The sequence below is a fragment of the Microchirus variegatus genome (assembly GCF_963457635.1).
Source record: "Microchirus variegatus genome assembly, chromosome: 8".
Lineage (NCBI taxonomy): Eukaryota > Metazoa > Chordata > Actinopteri > Pleuronectiformes > Soleidae > Microchirus > Microchirus variegatus.
In genome coordinates this window covers 13,647,017-13,661,220 of record NC_139809.1, presented here as the reverse complement: position 1 = coordinate 13,661,220, position 14,204 = coordinate 13,647,017, and the positions used below count along the sequence as shown (strand labels likewise).

The 14,204-nt window shown below is 42.8% G+C and overlaps 2 protein-coding genes across 3 annotated transcripts; both read left to right on the top strand.

The window, feature by feature from the left end:
- Positions 1 to 473: 473 nt before the first annotated feature.
- Positions 474 to 7,858, top strand: LOC310930739 (DEP domain-containing protein 7-like; the record flags this gene model as incomplete). The annotated part of the gene is made up of 12 exons (XM_083893780.1): positions 474 to 543; positions 1,477 to 1,668; positions 2,315 to 2,456; positions 2,525 to 2,620; positions 3,328 to 3,506; positions 3,657 to 3,852; positions 4,260 to 4,423; positions 4,557 to 4,715; positions 6,728 to 6,870; positions 6,958 to 7,083; positions 7,382 to 7,457; positions 7,647 to 7,858. The coding sequence occupies 12 exons, from the start codon at positions 474 to 476 to the stop codon at positions 7,856 to 7,858; spliced, it is 1,755 nt and encodes a 584-aa protein (XP_083749906.1).
- A 513-nt stretch (positions 7,859 to 8,371) lies between these two features.
- tcp11l1 (t-complex 11, testis-specific-like 1) lies at positions 8,372 to 14,204 on the top strand. Of its 2 annotated transcripts, none has more exons than XM_083893495.1 (10): positions 8,372 to 8,604; positions 9,946 to 10,073; positions 10,432 to 10,564; positions 10,661 to 10,781; positions 10,875 to 11,095; positions 11,380 to 11,516; positions 11,643 to 11,821; positions 11,912 to 12,093; positions 12,310 to 12,482; positions 12,941 to 14,204. In XM_083893495.1, exons 2-10 carry the CDS (start codon positions 9,956 to 9,958, stop codon positions 13,162 to 13,164), a joined length of 1,488 nt encoding a protein of 495 aa, XP_083749621.1. In that variant the 5' UTR covers positions 8,372 to 8,604; positions 9,946 to 9,955; the 3' UTR covers positions 13,165 to 14,204. The 2 variants fall into 2 exon arrangements, with proteins under 2 accessions (XP_083749621.1, XP_083749620.1); XM_083893494.1 differs by having other exon boundaries at positions 8,372 to 9,630.

The window sequence follows — 14,204 nt, the reverse complement described above, 5'->3', positions numbered from 1 at the left end:
TGTCACCTCGTGATGCAGCGCCCACACCATGTCTTATATAGAATATATTACCTTTGGTAGTTAGCAGCCGCTAGCATACATCCTTTAAATCTCTGGCAGGACAAAATGGCGCTCGTCAGGCGAATTGGCTCCCCACAGCGCCTTCTTGTGCTTAAACTCAGATAATTATTTAATTAATTAAAACATTAGGTTTAGAGCAAGTTTACTAAATAACTAACAATTTCTTAAACATTTAAAAACTCAATCAAGTCAACACCACACATCCAGACAGCTAACTTGAACTACTGTGTCGATCTGATTTTGGTGATTGATGCCATCTCGTGGCCGGAGGAGAGAACTGCGGCATAAACGTGAAGACGCCGCCATCGTTTGTTTGGACGTGGATCCTCTTTCCTCGTAGTGTCTTTCCTTTTGTTTTTGTTCTCATTAAATCAAAGAGACAAACAACACTCTATCTAGGTTTTTTTTCCATCATGGCTTCGATAAAGGAACGAGCTGCAGCTTTAAACCTGGCAGAAAAACTGTGTGTGAGGCCTCATGGTAGTGAGTACACACACACACACACAAGGCCTGTTTGCTAGCATCACAGAGAAAGTTACATATAATATATTAATGAGATTTGTTGTGGTCGTTTGTGCCTGTATAAGGTTTTTAAATTGAGCAAAATCAAATAAATATGAGAGTAAAGTAAAATAAACAATATAAAAATAAAGATTAGAGTGAGAAATAGAGAAGCCTTGTATGATAAATCAGAATATAAATGTAATGTCTCCTGTTGAGGGAATAAGTGAGTAAATGTGTGGTTGTTATTCTGGATGAAGTCATTGTTGATTATACTGTAGATATTCTTGATTAATTCCTGTGCTTTTTGATAATTGTGTAAAGAGACCTCATAAGGATTATTTTCTCAAATATATGATATTCTTTAGCTGTTTTGTTAATAAAATGTTGACCAGTGTTGGGAAATGATGACGTTTATCAAAAGCAATCAGTTTGAATCATTTCTTTGTTGTATTAAAGAGCCATGGTTCTCAAACTGCGGTGCGTGTACCGCCAGTGGTACACAAGCTTCCTCTGATGGTACTTAGAAGAAAATCAGAAATACTGTTCTACTGTATAAACCAGGAATTTTGACTGGAGTGTGTAGAAAATAAAACAAGTTATGATATAATATAATATAATATCTATCTTAATCTAATCTCACTATACCAGTATGTGAAGTCTATGTGAGGAAGAGGAGGATGATGAGAGAGAAAATGATCTTATTGGGAATAAATCTGCCTCCTGTGAAAAGTCTGTAGCTGACCTGTATTTTAACGTTGGTGATAATGGTGTTAATTTAAGAGCTCAGTATTTTCTCAGATGGTAGAACCACTGGTTTAGAGCATGTAAACAAGAACATATTCACAGTAAAGAAGCTTGTAGTTGTCTTCATCTGTACTATCTGGTTCAGTTTCTCCGCCTCATGTCCCTCAGGTCGCGGCTTGGCGTGTAAACCAGCAGGAGCGCAGTCGTCCTCGCTGTGGAGCGGCCTCATCTCGCACCTCAGGTCGTCTGTGACGGTGAAGCGCCGGCGCGTGCACCTCAAGTCCCACAGTGACTGTTTCCTGGGCTCAGAGGCCGTGGATGTGGTGACGGAGCATATCAGCAACGTCAAGGGCTTAGAGGGTATGTGTGTGTGTGTGTGATTTGATGTGTTTGTGTTGCTTTATCGCGATATTGGACGGTGTTTTCTAGCTGTAAACCGTTATCTCTGTCGCACCAAAGTCCATCGAGAAAAGGAGCGATTTTACATCACTGCACACAGGAGTTGTTGATCCACTGCTGCCTTCATCTGCAAGTTCAAACTTTTGTGGTTGAAATCCTTAGTTCGGCTTCACCTCAGTGACACAAACTGACCACACGAGGCAGCAGTGGACCAGCAGCTCCTGTGTTTCTATGAGCTAAAATGTTGTTTGTCTCTGTTAGCAACATAACTCGAAAAGTTATTTTGGACGTGATCCTTAGACGCCATCACTATTTGTATCACTATTTTGCAGGCACTGCGCTGCCTTGGTGGAGGTCTGTACTCTCGGAGTGCTTTTCCAGTTTTTCCTCTGTGGACTTTGGTGCAGCATAGTGAAAGCTTCACTAATGTAATTTTCTTTTGCCTTTTGTCACATGGCTAAAATCTGTGTTTTCACTTCACCGAAGGCGAGTGTACGTGTCCTCAAGCTTGACCTCGGTTTATGGGACACACAAACACAATTCAAAAAGCCCAATAATTATCTACTGGTTAATTTCTTTATATTTATTTAACATGTTTGAATGAAAGGTGCCAGCGTGTCCCGGGACAAAGTGGTGTGCGTGTGCCAGTCTCTGTTGGACTGCAGTGTGTTTGACTCGGTGGGAACCAAAGTGTTCGGCAGAGACAAGAAGCAGGACGTCTTTCAGGACAGCAAGAGTGCCCTCTACAGGTCAGATCAGATGCACACACAAATGCATTTATTTATCACGTTACGTTAAAGCTTCTCTGGCTTCACAGGTTTGTAAATATGCAGGTGCCCTCTGTGGATGAGCTGGAGAGAGGTCAGCTGGTGAAGGGGATCCAAAAACTCTTCTGCAGTGGTCACTCTGAGAAGTAGGGAAAAGTATTCACCTTCATTTTGACTTAAACTAATTTACAATTTTGTAATATTTGTATGCACCTGCTACAGATTCCAACAAAATTTACAAATATGAAGTTACTTTTTTAATGAACAAAACACTGGGATTTACATTTAAAGAAGCTGTGTGAAGGTGAGTATGCAGTGTGTGCACGATTAATGGTTTTTAAATGTGAATAAAGTAATAAATATACCCAAAAATATAGAAGTGCATTTTAAAAAAATGTAAAATCATCAAAAATCTAAAATAAATTGTCATTGATTTGTGCAGGGATTATTGTGTAAAAATACATTTTATATAAGCATGCATTACTGATAGCTTGGCCGTTTACCAGTTAGCTCCGTTAGCTGCATTAGCTCCTTTTACCGCCGTTAGCGCGCCTACAGTCGAACTGGAGTGGTCTGTTTATTAAACGAAAAGAGCATAGCTACAAATAACCAGCGTACCTGTGTACTGAGTATGTGTGCCTCTGTTTTTAATGTTTAGCGTTACTTTAGAGACTCATTTTAACAATCCTGAGTCACGTAAACATGACGTCACGTGCGTCTTTTTCCGGTCAGACATCATGGAAACTCGTCGTGCGTTAACGTTTGACAGCACTAGTTTTAATCTTAATTTTTGACCTGATTCAATAGGAAAAAGCCATGATTTACTCATACTACTATCATATTCTCTCTGCAGACAGGACGAGCAGACGTGTCCCACCGTGTCACATGTTCCCGCGACGACTCCTGTCAAAGTCACTCAGACGTTCCTGTCAGTCCCTGTCCCCGCCAGCCTGTCGCTGGACGGTGTGATGATGGACACTCAGAGTGTTAGTCCCAGCAGAGGCCTGACTCACCCTGCATTACCACAGTCGTGTAAGTCACTCTTACGGCATTTTCTCTCTCCCACGATGGACTTTGGTGTATGGTTTTGATTCCACTCCGTTATTATAACTACTACTACTCCCGATGTCTCTTTAGTGTCAGAATATCAAACCGTTGTCGTCGTTCTGTCTTTGTCCACAGTGGTGGATGAGGTGTGGCATGAGCAGACCCTGCTCAGGCTGCTGAACCTGGTGGAGCTCTCGCTCCTGGAGGGGCTGCTCCAGTGCACTCAGAGCGTGTTGTCTCCACCTCACCTGCTGGCTCACAACAATCCAGACCTGATCTACAGCAGCAACCACCTGGACAGACAGATCCTCAAGGCCTTCAGAGACACTCAGTATGGGCACACTTTGAAATTCAAAGGAAGGGAACTGTGCTTATGCTGATTTGAATCCCTGCCAGGTCAAGGGTTTATTACTGTTATTCATGTTTTGGATTGTTTTTACACTATTTTAACATGCAGTAAATTGTAAATAACTGCCAGATATTGAACGTTATTCTGGATATTGGGAAAAAAGGACATTTTCTGGCCCTCTCATGGTTAAAATAAGCAAAGAAACCTTAGTCCAGATGGACATTTTGACGCTTAGGTGTTTCTTTAAATATCTAATGATAATAAATGCATTATTTAGGACTGTAGGCTGAACAGCATTTGATTTTCTCCAGTGGTTTTCTGGAGTGTGACCTTACAGGGTCTCTTATTCACTCTAATCTTAACGTGTCCCTGCTGTTAATCCACGTCAGGGAGGACGAGTGGCTGTGTGCAGCTCTGGACTGCCTGGACTTCCTCTCTGACCAGCCTGTGGTGGAGCTGAGCAGGGAGCTCCCTCACTGTTTCCCTCAGGACCCACTGAGCTGCGAACCAGCTCGCACCGGTGCCAAAGACGGAGGTGAATGTTTGAATGATGGTCAGTAAAATCGGTCAGTCGAGCTTGATATTTGATGCGTTGTCGTTATTTCAGTCTGTGTGGCTGTTATTTACAAGTACACAAAAACTGTACTGTATAAATAAAAGTGACTACTTTTTTGTGTAAACCCCAGGTTACAACGGCGACGAGCGCCGTCTTTCTCCGAGTGGTTTGGTCCAGTGTAAAGTGCTGCTCTACAGAAACCTGATCAAACACTACAGTCAGACAGATAAACCTCCGCTGCTGCCGGAGCACATGACTGACGTCTACACAGCCATCACTGACCTGCTGGGTGAGAAACGCTTTGTTCACACTTACCAAGGGGCCATGTTATATTTCACCGACTGCGTAATGCGTTATCCGACTGCGTAATCATGGTGACCCCTTGAGCCTTCATACTTCTCCATCGTGGTGACGGATACACAGTGCAATTTCCTGCCCGATCAGTAGGGGTCGCCCCGCAAGGTTGTTTTGCTTTTGCTACAGTGAGCAATGGCGTCCGAGAGAGAAAGACTGTTGTTGTTGTTGCAGAGGAATAACATTTAAACAGTGGCCGTTTCTCACTTTTTCGCACTTTGTGTCCCGGAATGCAGTTTTATAATATTAAATATTTCGTGCAGCCGGAGACGACGCAGAGGGCTCTGCGTAACCTACGTAGAGCACTTTACGCAGGGGTATAAATTGGGCTATAGTTAAGGTTTTTTTGTGTGGTTGTATGAGGTACTGACACAGAGTTAACACCTGCTCCAAGAACCAACTTAACACATGGGCCCTTTCTCAATATCCATACTTGTGTGTACTTGCGTACTCCCGTACTTGTGAAAATGTCATCAGCCTCAGTCCAAGTTCTGTTCCATTTCTCAAGAACGCGAGCAGCGAGTACGGTTCTCATACCCGGAAGTGTTCTCGCTCCGCCCATTTTACCAAGTATGCATTGGGTGGTGACTTGAGCGTACTTGGGAAAGCCATATATCCCAGAATGCATTTCGGCGGAACATAGCAGGATAAAATACTAATTTAAACCTGAAAAAAATATTTGTCTGTGTCCCGGAACGAAGTTTTGAAATCATTTGAGGCGAGAAATTAGTCATTTAGAATGTGGTTTGTGTAATAAGATATGACGTATTTATAGTATGACAGCGGCGCTGTCGGAGGTGCTCAGCTCCGCCTCTGCGGACGCTCGGTGCTCACAGTGCCCGGCACAGAGCAGCGTTACCTCGGCCTGTCCTGATGAAATTATCCGCTGGTTCAGATGGCTCCGTCATTACATACTTGGTGTGATCCATAGATTTGTTGTTGACATGTTGTTTTTAATGCAAACGTTTTGACCTGACAGTGTGAACTTTTGTATAATATTAATGTTTAATTTATTGTAACTTTGAATTTTAGATTTATATTAAAGTCGCACTGTCATTGTATATGTATTTACATATAATGGACACATTTTATAGTGTATAAAATATTTAAAATGTGAAAATAACAACAATATATGTATTTATTAAAAGTATTTTATATGTTCATTCATCAACACTGTAGGTGGCAGTAATGAGGCTTAAGTGCTTCACGCCACCCGCCATTCAAACAGTAGAACAAGGAAGTACACTGCCGTTCAAATTGAAGAATCGTGCTCATGTACTCCCGTACTTGGCAAGTATGTACTTCAGTCGTACTTCTCAAGTATGTACTTTCCAAGTAAGCAAGTACATACTGGCATACTTGGGTATTGAGAAACGGCCATGGACTCTTTACCGTTCTTTCTGCTAAAGACTACAATATCTATCTCACTGTTAAGCTGGAGTCAAACTACACCAATTCAGGCCGATTTTCAAGCAATTTGGTCTTGGCCACCATATTATGAACGTTGGCAAAGGTGGAAATAGTACTCCAGTCCAATCCAACTTTATTTATAAAGCAGTCTTTATTTATTCTTTACCCATTCATGTTTTCTGTATTAATTCATAATTATGTATTATTCATTCATTTATTTCTATATTTATTCATTAATTCAGTCTTTTAATTATTATAATGTCATTTATAGTCCTCCAGTATGTATATCACCACCTCCATATAAAAACACGATAAACTGGAAAAGCACTCGGAGATCGCAGACATCCACCAAGGCAGCTCAGTGCCTAGAGTCTACAGATCACACCCAAAATGAATCCCTTTTTCCTGGTCCCATTGCGGACAACTCAGGCGAAAACATATACCTCCTGGCAGAGGTCAATTACCTGAATTGTCACTTTAATGCCGGGCACCAACATGCACATCACTCATCGTTGAGTCTCTCTTTCTCTTCCTCAGTGAACGCCAAGTTAGACAAGGCTCTCGAGGCTCTGCAGCTGTGCTTGAAGTTGCTGCCCCCTAGCTGCAGAGACGAGCTGCGCAGGCTGCTGACCTTCATGAGTCTGGCGGCTGGTCCACACGGGATCAAACTGGACAAGGAGGTGAGAGATGGTGACTCGGTCTTTGTATTGATTCATGCATTATTTTTTTGCCACTTTTTAAAGATGTTCTGTTGAACGTTGTTTTAGATAGAAAACAGATTAGCAGTGAACAAGTCCTTCTCCAGAGCGATCGTCCACAGCAAAGCTCTTTCCAAGGAGAAGGAAGACCTACTCGTGGTCTTCATGCTCAGCAACATTAAGGAAATCTTTAAGGTAAAGGGTACTAGTACTGTGCTTCTGTAATGCTCACCAGACAGATTTATTTAAAGAATGACTGAAAGGAATTTACTACATTTTAATCCCATAAAAAAACACAAAACAAACCCTCTCTCAAAACTAATAAAAAAAACAAGAAGTCACAGTGGTTCACACTGAAGAGGACACCAGGCAATGACGTGGCCAAAGTAAGATATTTTGAGTGCAAATGTGCCCCTTTTCTTCTGAGATTCTACCCTTGCCAGGCCCCTGTAGTCTAATCTCTGGATTATGTCCATGTTTTTCTTTCCTCCAGATTCCAGGGGCTCTGTACAAACGAGTAAGTGACACGCTGGCCAGCCTTGCGTGCGGGACACAGCCTGATGTGACCGGTAAATGACCACAACAATGACTTTGAGTTAACTACATGATCACAGCAATTTCCTGGACCAATTCCCTCAAATTCAAGTACTGAATGTGCTGATGCAGCTGAAGAATGACCCCCTGCCGGCCAGTCAGACATGATGGTCACTCATATAGTGTGAACCTAATTTTGGCTGCACTGTTTCTCTGTCCTTTAGGCCCCACGTCATATCGCCAGGTTTCCAGCAGGAATTTCACTGACTCTACAGCGGAGACCACCAGACAGGAACTGTGGACTCTGCTGAACTTCATCCACGCGAACACAAAGACCTCGGCCAAGGAGAGGAAGCGTCTGCTCGGACAGTTTTACCAAGCTCACCCAGAGATATTTAACCAGTTCTTTGGTGACTCTGCTGCTAGCATGCTGTAGAATTGTAAAGTTAAACCCAGGCAGTTTCACCAGCAGCTGCAGAGCACTTTAACATTTTTTTGGTAAATATAGATATATGGATTTAAAGATGAAGTTGGGGAAAGATGCCTACATACTAAACTGCTGTTGCTGTTGTGTGTGATTTGTAATTGATTGAAATAAATAAACGGTTGACATCTTATTGAGTGTGATTTTTAAGCAAAGTAATAGATAGAATAGAAGTGAGGAAAGTTGGGTCTCATTTAAGCACCACAGGAAACTCCAGACCATTGATTCATTCATGCACAGTACTACAGACCAGTACTTTCACTTGTAGTGAAGTAAAATGTTATCAAAATAGCGTAACTTTTACTTGAGTACAATATTTGAGTCCTCTTTCCACCTCTGATTGTCCCGACAGTGACAGACGGCATGTGCGCGCGGGTGTGGGCTCGATTGATACGTCACGTTAGCCCCACCCAAACCCGGAAGTGCATCATTCTTTCATCAGCAGCAGCGGCAGAAACTGCGACGTGTTGTCCTATAGAAGAGTTAATTTCTTCTTCCTTATGAAGACCACGGTTTAGTGTCTAATTATTCTGTGACAGGGGTGCTGTGGTGTCATCATGAGCGGATTATGAAACGGCAGCCTCCTCTGCTGTTGCTATTGTTGTTGTTGTTTTTGTGTTGACAGGCGTGCTCGCGCACACCGAGGCTAACGTAGAGCTAATAACCGTCATTCCTCGAGGGGGGCTGCCGACTACAAGGTAAGTACGTTAACCGCATGTGAGAGCCGTGAAGGCGGCTACGTGGACCACGAGGCTCCGCTGTGTTTTGTTTACCTTCCGTCAGCTCGTCGGTGTTTTAGAATCGCCCTCCTCATCGGTCTTCTCAAACTAGACGAGGTGACGTCATCTGCTGGAATACACAACAACAGTCCTTCATCGCTCTGTGGCAAGCTAGTTCTGACATTTGACTTCTGAATTTGACATTACAGATAACAGCAACATCATTTTGTTGTCGTAATTACACGTTACCTCGTTAAAATGGCAGTTATATATACACTCACTGTACTGGGTTTACACACTGTGTGGTTAGTGCGTCAAGGTTTAATGAGTAACTGTTGCCTTTCTGCCATTTTGGACCTGTCTGGTGACCAGAGGCACACTGGGGCTAAAGTAGAGCTAATAACGTTAGCCTCAGTTCAGAGGAGAATGACCAGACTCATCCTCTGCTTCTCCTGTGGTTGGTATGGAAAGTTTTACTCACGAGAGAATACTCTCTTTTGGTTCCCAGAACATACAGAACACTCTCTAAAAGGTTCCCAGAACGTTCCACTAGCATTATTTTTCTACAGCCTTTCATAAAATGTTCAGCTTTGGTTCACGGAATGTCCCCCTAATGCAGTGGATACAAAATAAAAATATAATCATGTCAAAATAGAAACCAAACTCTGGATATTCTCCTGTTTTTCATACCATTCTATGTGAGCTCTAGAGATGGTTGTCTGGTTGCTGTTATTTCCATGTTGGTACCTGTTCATCTACATGTCTAAATGCACTGAGTGATTTAAATATTTGCATTGGCGGGTTTAAAATTGAATAGTTTTTGCACACAGCAATTTCTGATAGCTCTGCATTAACCCATCCTTTTCACACACCAGTAATGAACACACAAGCCAGGGCTCAGCTCAGGGGAGAAATGGTTTGGGAACCAACCCTTGACCCATCCCTGGGATTTGAGATGATAACCAGAACCCAATTTGTTTTCCTCTCCTATAAAGACTGCTCCAGGTGAGGCTTGAACTCACTACCTCGGCATTGCTCTACAGTGTACTGTCATATAAGTACCACGCGCTGACCGATTGCGCCACTGGAGCCCTTATGTCTTGTTTTAGACTACAGATATAACGGCAAATACACATTTTTACTCTATAACGTTTCAGCCTTCAAGTCTTCTCGGATCTTGAAGAACACAACAGTGAAACGTCTCAGTCGTAACCATTTTATTGCTCTCATTTCATTTTGTTCGGTGCTCACTGAACACACCACCATTTCAAGACGTAAAAAGATTTCAGCTCTGACGTGACGTCTTCTATTCAAACACAGTCTGTCCAGTATGTCAAAGGAGGCAGATCACCGTGAGGACGGAGGAGACGAGGAGTCAAAGGAGGAGAGGGACCAGGATGCTTCCGAGGAGACGATAAGGAAGAGAGTCCGGGCGAACACTCCACAAGGTGAGGAAAAGGCTTCATATAGGGATAGTCTGGGTCTTCTGAAGACTGGTTCTTCTAAGTACTGACACAACACAAGGCTTACTAAAAAAAATCTATGCTTACTTGTCATAAGAATATATTTACTGCTTTATCTTGTGGTTCCAACTGGAACTGCTAAAATCAGCTTTTCCTTTGTCCCTACTAAGAGTGAGCCTTCATGTCTCAAGGCGTTTTTTGGCATAGTCGGAGAACTCCCTCTCCCTTTAATTTTTTCAGTTGATGATATTTGTATTTTCCTCTTTTTGAATTCCACCCAAACACCACGTTTTCCTCTACACTTCAACTTGAGTGCTGATGATGTGTTTACCCTCCCTCACAGCCAGTCCTCCCAATTTCGTCTCTGTGGAGGAACTCATGGAAACTGCCAAGAATGTCACCAACATGGCTTTGGCTCATGAAATAATAGTCAACCAGGCTTTTCAAATCAAACCTGCAGAACTTTCCGAAGGAAGGTGATGATTTCATTTATGTATCTCAGTAACTTTGCTCCTGAGTTATCTTATTGTGCTCCTGTGAAAAGTGACGGTGCATCGTTCATCCCTGTACAGTTTGGAGCACAGAGTGAAAGAGATCATGCACAAAGCATTCTGGGACTGTTTGGATGCTCAGCTGAAGGAGCATCCACCGTCATACGAACATTCCATCAAACTTCTCGCCGAGATCAAGGAGGTGATGTGTGGGCTTTTGCTGTATTCAAGAAATAATGATGTCTTTTCATTTCCTTGCATTTCTTCAATCGCTGTCTTTTCTCCACTCGTCCAGACTCTGCTGTCTTTCTTGCGCCCGGGCCACGGCCGCCTGCGCTCCCGAATTGAAGAGGTCCTGGACCTGCCTCTGATCCAGCAGCAGGCTGAGAACGGAGCTCTTGACATTGGTCAACTTTCCCAGTTCATTGTCGGGATGATGGGCTCGCTGTGCGCCCCCAGCAGAGACAGGGACATCAACAAGCTCAAAGAGATCACAGATATTGTGCCGCTGTTCAAGTAAATGGAGAGACGAGAGAGGCGCTATTATTATCTCTGCATGCTCCATGCCTTCATTCTAATCCATTATAGTGCCAAAGTTAGATTCTTCTGGATTGACATCAACACATGCTGCTGTCAGACATGTATTTAAGTCCAAACATGTTGCTGACTTTGTTTTTAAATGGCTATGTTTGAGAATACAAATGTCCACAGAAGTTATATGAACACAGCCGTGTGTGTCTCAGGCTGGTTAGCATAGCATTAATGTTTTCTGTTTATTCGTCTTTTCTCTCTTCTCTCAGGACCATATTCTCACTTCTGGATCTGATGAAGATGGACATGGCTAACTTTACCCTGAAGAGCATCAGGCCTCATTTGATGCAACAGTCTGTTGAGTATGAGAGGAACAAATTCCAGGAGTTTGTTGAGAAACAACCGAGTAAGGAGGTCATTTCTAACTATATCAACTATACCTTTTATGCTCTAGGCTAACCAAAGACAGTTTTGTAACAGTAAGAATTGTCTGTGATGACATGCTGGAGTAAAATTACCTTCTGTTCTTTAGATGCATTAGACTACACTGAGAAGTGGCTGGAGGACACAGTGAAACACCTGAGAGAGTCTGGCCACGATGGTTTGAGTGCTGCCTCATCTGACCCTCCATCTCTCCTCCCTCATAATGTCCATAATCATGCTTATCTACGCCTGCTGAAGTGGGACCAAGCCTCAGACCCCTTCCCAGAGGTACAATTCTGAAGCCCACCACTGGGCCTAGCTTAGTTAAGGATCTTAAAGTTCTTCTTCAAAGCTGTACTCTGCTCCTCCTCCCAACAGACAATGCTGATGGATAAAGCTCGCTTCCAGGAGATGCAGCAGGAGGTCGATCGGTTAGTCCTGCTCTCCTCTGTGCTCCTCATCGTCTACACTACAGCTGGGGAGGCCATCTCAGGCCTGCCCGGGCTGATGGACACGCTCAAAAACACAGTCAATGTCATGCTTACCGATATGCATGCACCGTAAGTACAATGTATTTGTAATGTAATTGCCTAATTCACAATAAACTGGTCACCCAACAAGTTTTGCAGCTCCTGGTCAGTCCAAACCCCTATTCGGCACATGACTGGCAGCTGTTAAGCATTAAATAATTCCTGTGACTCGCTGACTGAGACCCAACCAAAGCTTCTGTTACCTTCAATGCGGACCGCCCAGACGACTTCTTTTTCCGTCCGCAGGTCTTTCAACACGCAGGAGGCCTTGGCCACCATTGGAGAGAAGCTGTGTGTTGAACTAAGTCAGTGCCTCAGCCAACATGGCTACTCCCCGTTCTCTCCTGACAGAAAGGACATTCTGAAGGGTCAGATCTCCGCCACTGTCCAGCCAGACAACACAGTCCGCAGGCTGATGGGTACGATGTCCAAGTGTTGTACAATTACTCTATTTACACATATCTTCATATACTCCACACTCTTAGAAATAAGGGTTCCAAAAGGTTCCTTCTACAAGGGTTGAGGTTCTACCTGGAACCATTTGCTTCTGAAAAACCCTTTCCCAAAGAAAGGGTTTTTCAAGGGTTCTTGTTAACACTAATGGTTCCAGTAAGAACCATTTTGATCCAGAGAACCCTTTAAAACCCTTTAAACTTTAAAATGGTTCTTGGTGGAACCTTCCAAAATGTTTCACCTGGACCAAACCGTTCATTTCTTCAGGCCCCAATTTAGAATTGGCCTCTAAAAGCATTTTGAGCCAATCCCATAGGGGGTGCAGAAAATAGTTTTGAGACCACACTTTGCAACTCGCTGATATAATGACTATACTTGTTATGCACTACATGGAAATAACCCTGATTGTCATCCCCCTCCTCAGACTCTCGGGTTCAGACGTACCTCCTGTCTTTCCTGGAGTCCAGTCAACCCAAGACCCCTCCTGCTCTCCCGGGAGGTTTGGCTCCGATCAGCAGAGAGCTGAAGGAGCTCGCCGATCACTTCACCGGCCTTGTTAACTTCAACAAGCTCGTCTACTCCCAATTCTACCAAAAAATTCTCCATAGCATACTGACAGCAGGGGGCATGTCCAGCACAGAGACGTAAACATAGCATCTTACCCCTCCTCTCTCGTAACAAAACTGCCCATCATCTCAGTCACATTATCTCACAGTGTTGCTTATGATTATTGAGCCTCAGCCCAAATTGTGACCTCACAATACTTATCATGTATTTTTAAAACCCTTTGTACAGAAATAGATCATGTTTTACCGTGCCCAGTCTTCATTCTAAGCTAAGTGAGCTCACCCCCAAGTAGCTTTGTATTTACACATGACATCAAGAGTGTTATTGACCTTTTCAGTCATTCCTCAAAAAGAAAAAAAGGAATTAAGCACATGTAATGACTAAGTGTAGTTCCACATTATACCACAGAGTAGCAGTAAGACCTGGGAAAACTATGTTAATGTGAGGAAGCTGATCAGTAAGAAACAAGTATAGAGCGGGTCAGTGATAGCACTGATGAACAAATAGATGTAGGATAGAAAAATCACATTTACTCACCAACAAACAGCCTATTGTAGAGCTATTTACACACATTTTAACTGAAGAGTTTTACTGACAGCAGCTTTAACAGATCTTTAACAGCTTAAAAGCCTTGTGACATTTAGCGTAGATGTTGAAATTGTCTCTGAGGGTCTGAATATTTGTGCTGGATCATGAGGGCAACACAAGATTTGCTGTGCAGCAGGGAGCCAATACCACACAGTATACAGAGTGTGGATCTCTTTTTCAGTAAACTGTCACACAGAAAAGGGAAGATAAAGGTTGTGAATAAATTCATCTGAAGTGAGGCCTGGCTGGTGATGAAGACCAACTTGTACATTTAGCTTTTTTTTTTTCTTTTTTTTTTAATTGACTTCACTTATGTTTGACATTTTGATGGTTTGTACCACATTTAGAATATTTATTTACACGTTGCTTTGCCTCATGATCTTGACATTTTCAATGCAAATTTTTAACTTGAACCACAATTATGGTTGCCGTCACATTTCTAATCATCACTCCAGACAGGTGGACATTTTTTTTGGTTTCTCAAATGAATGAAAAACCATTGCTCATGTACGACACATTAATAACTGCATAAT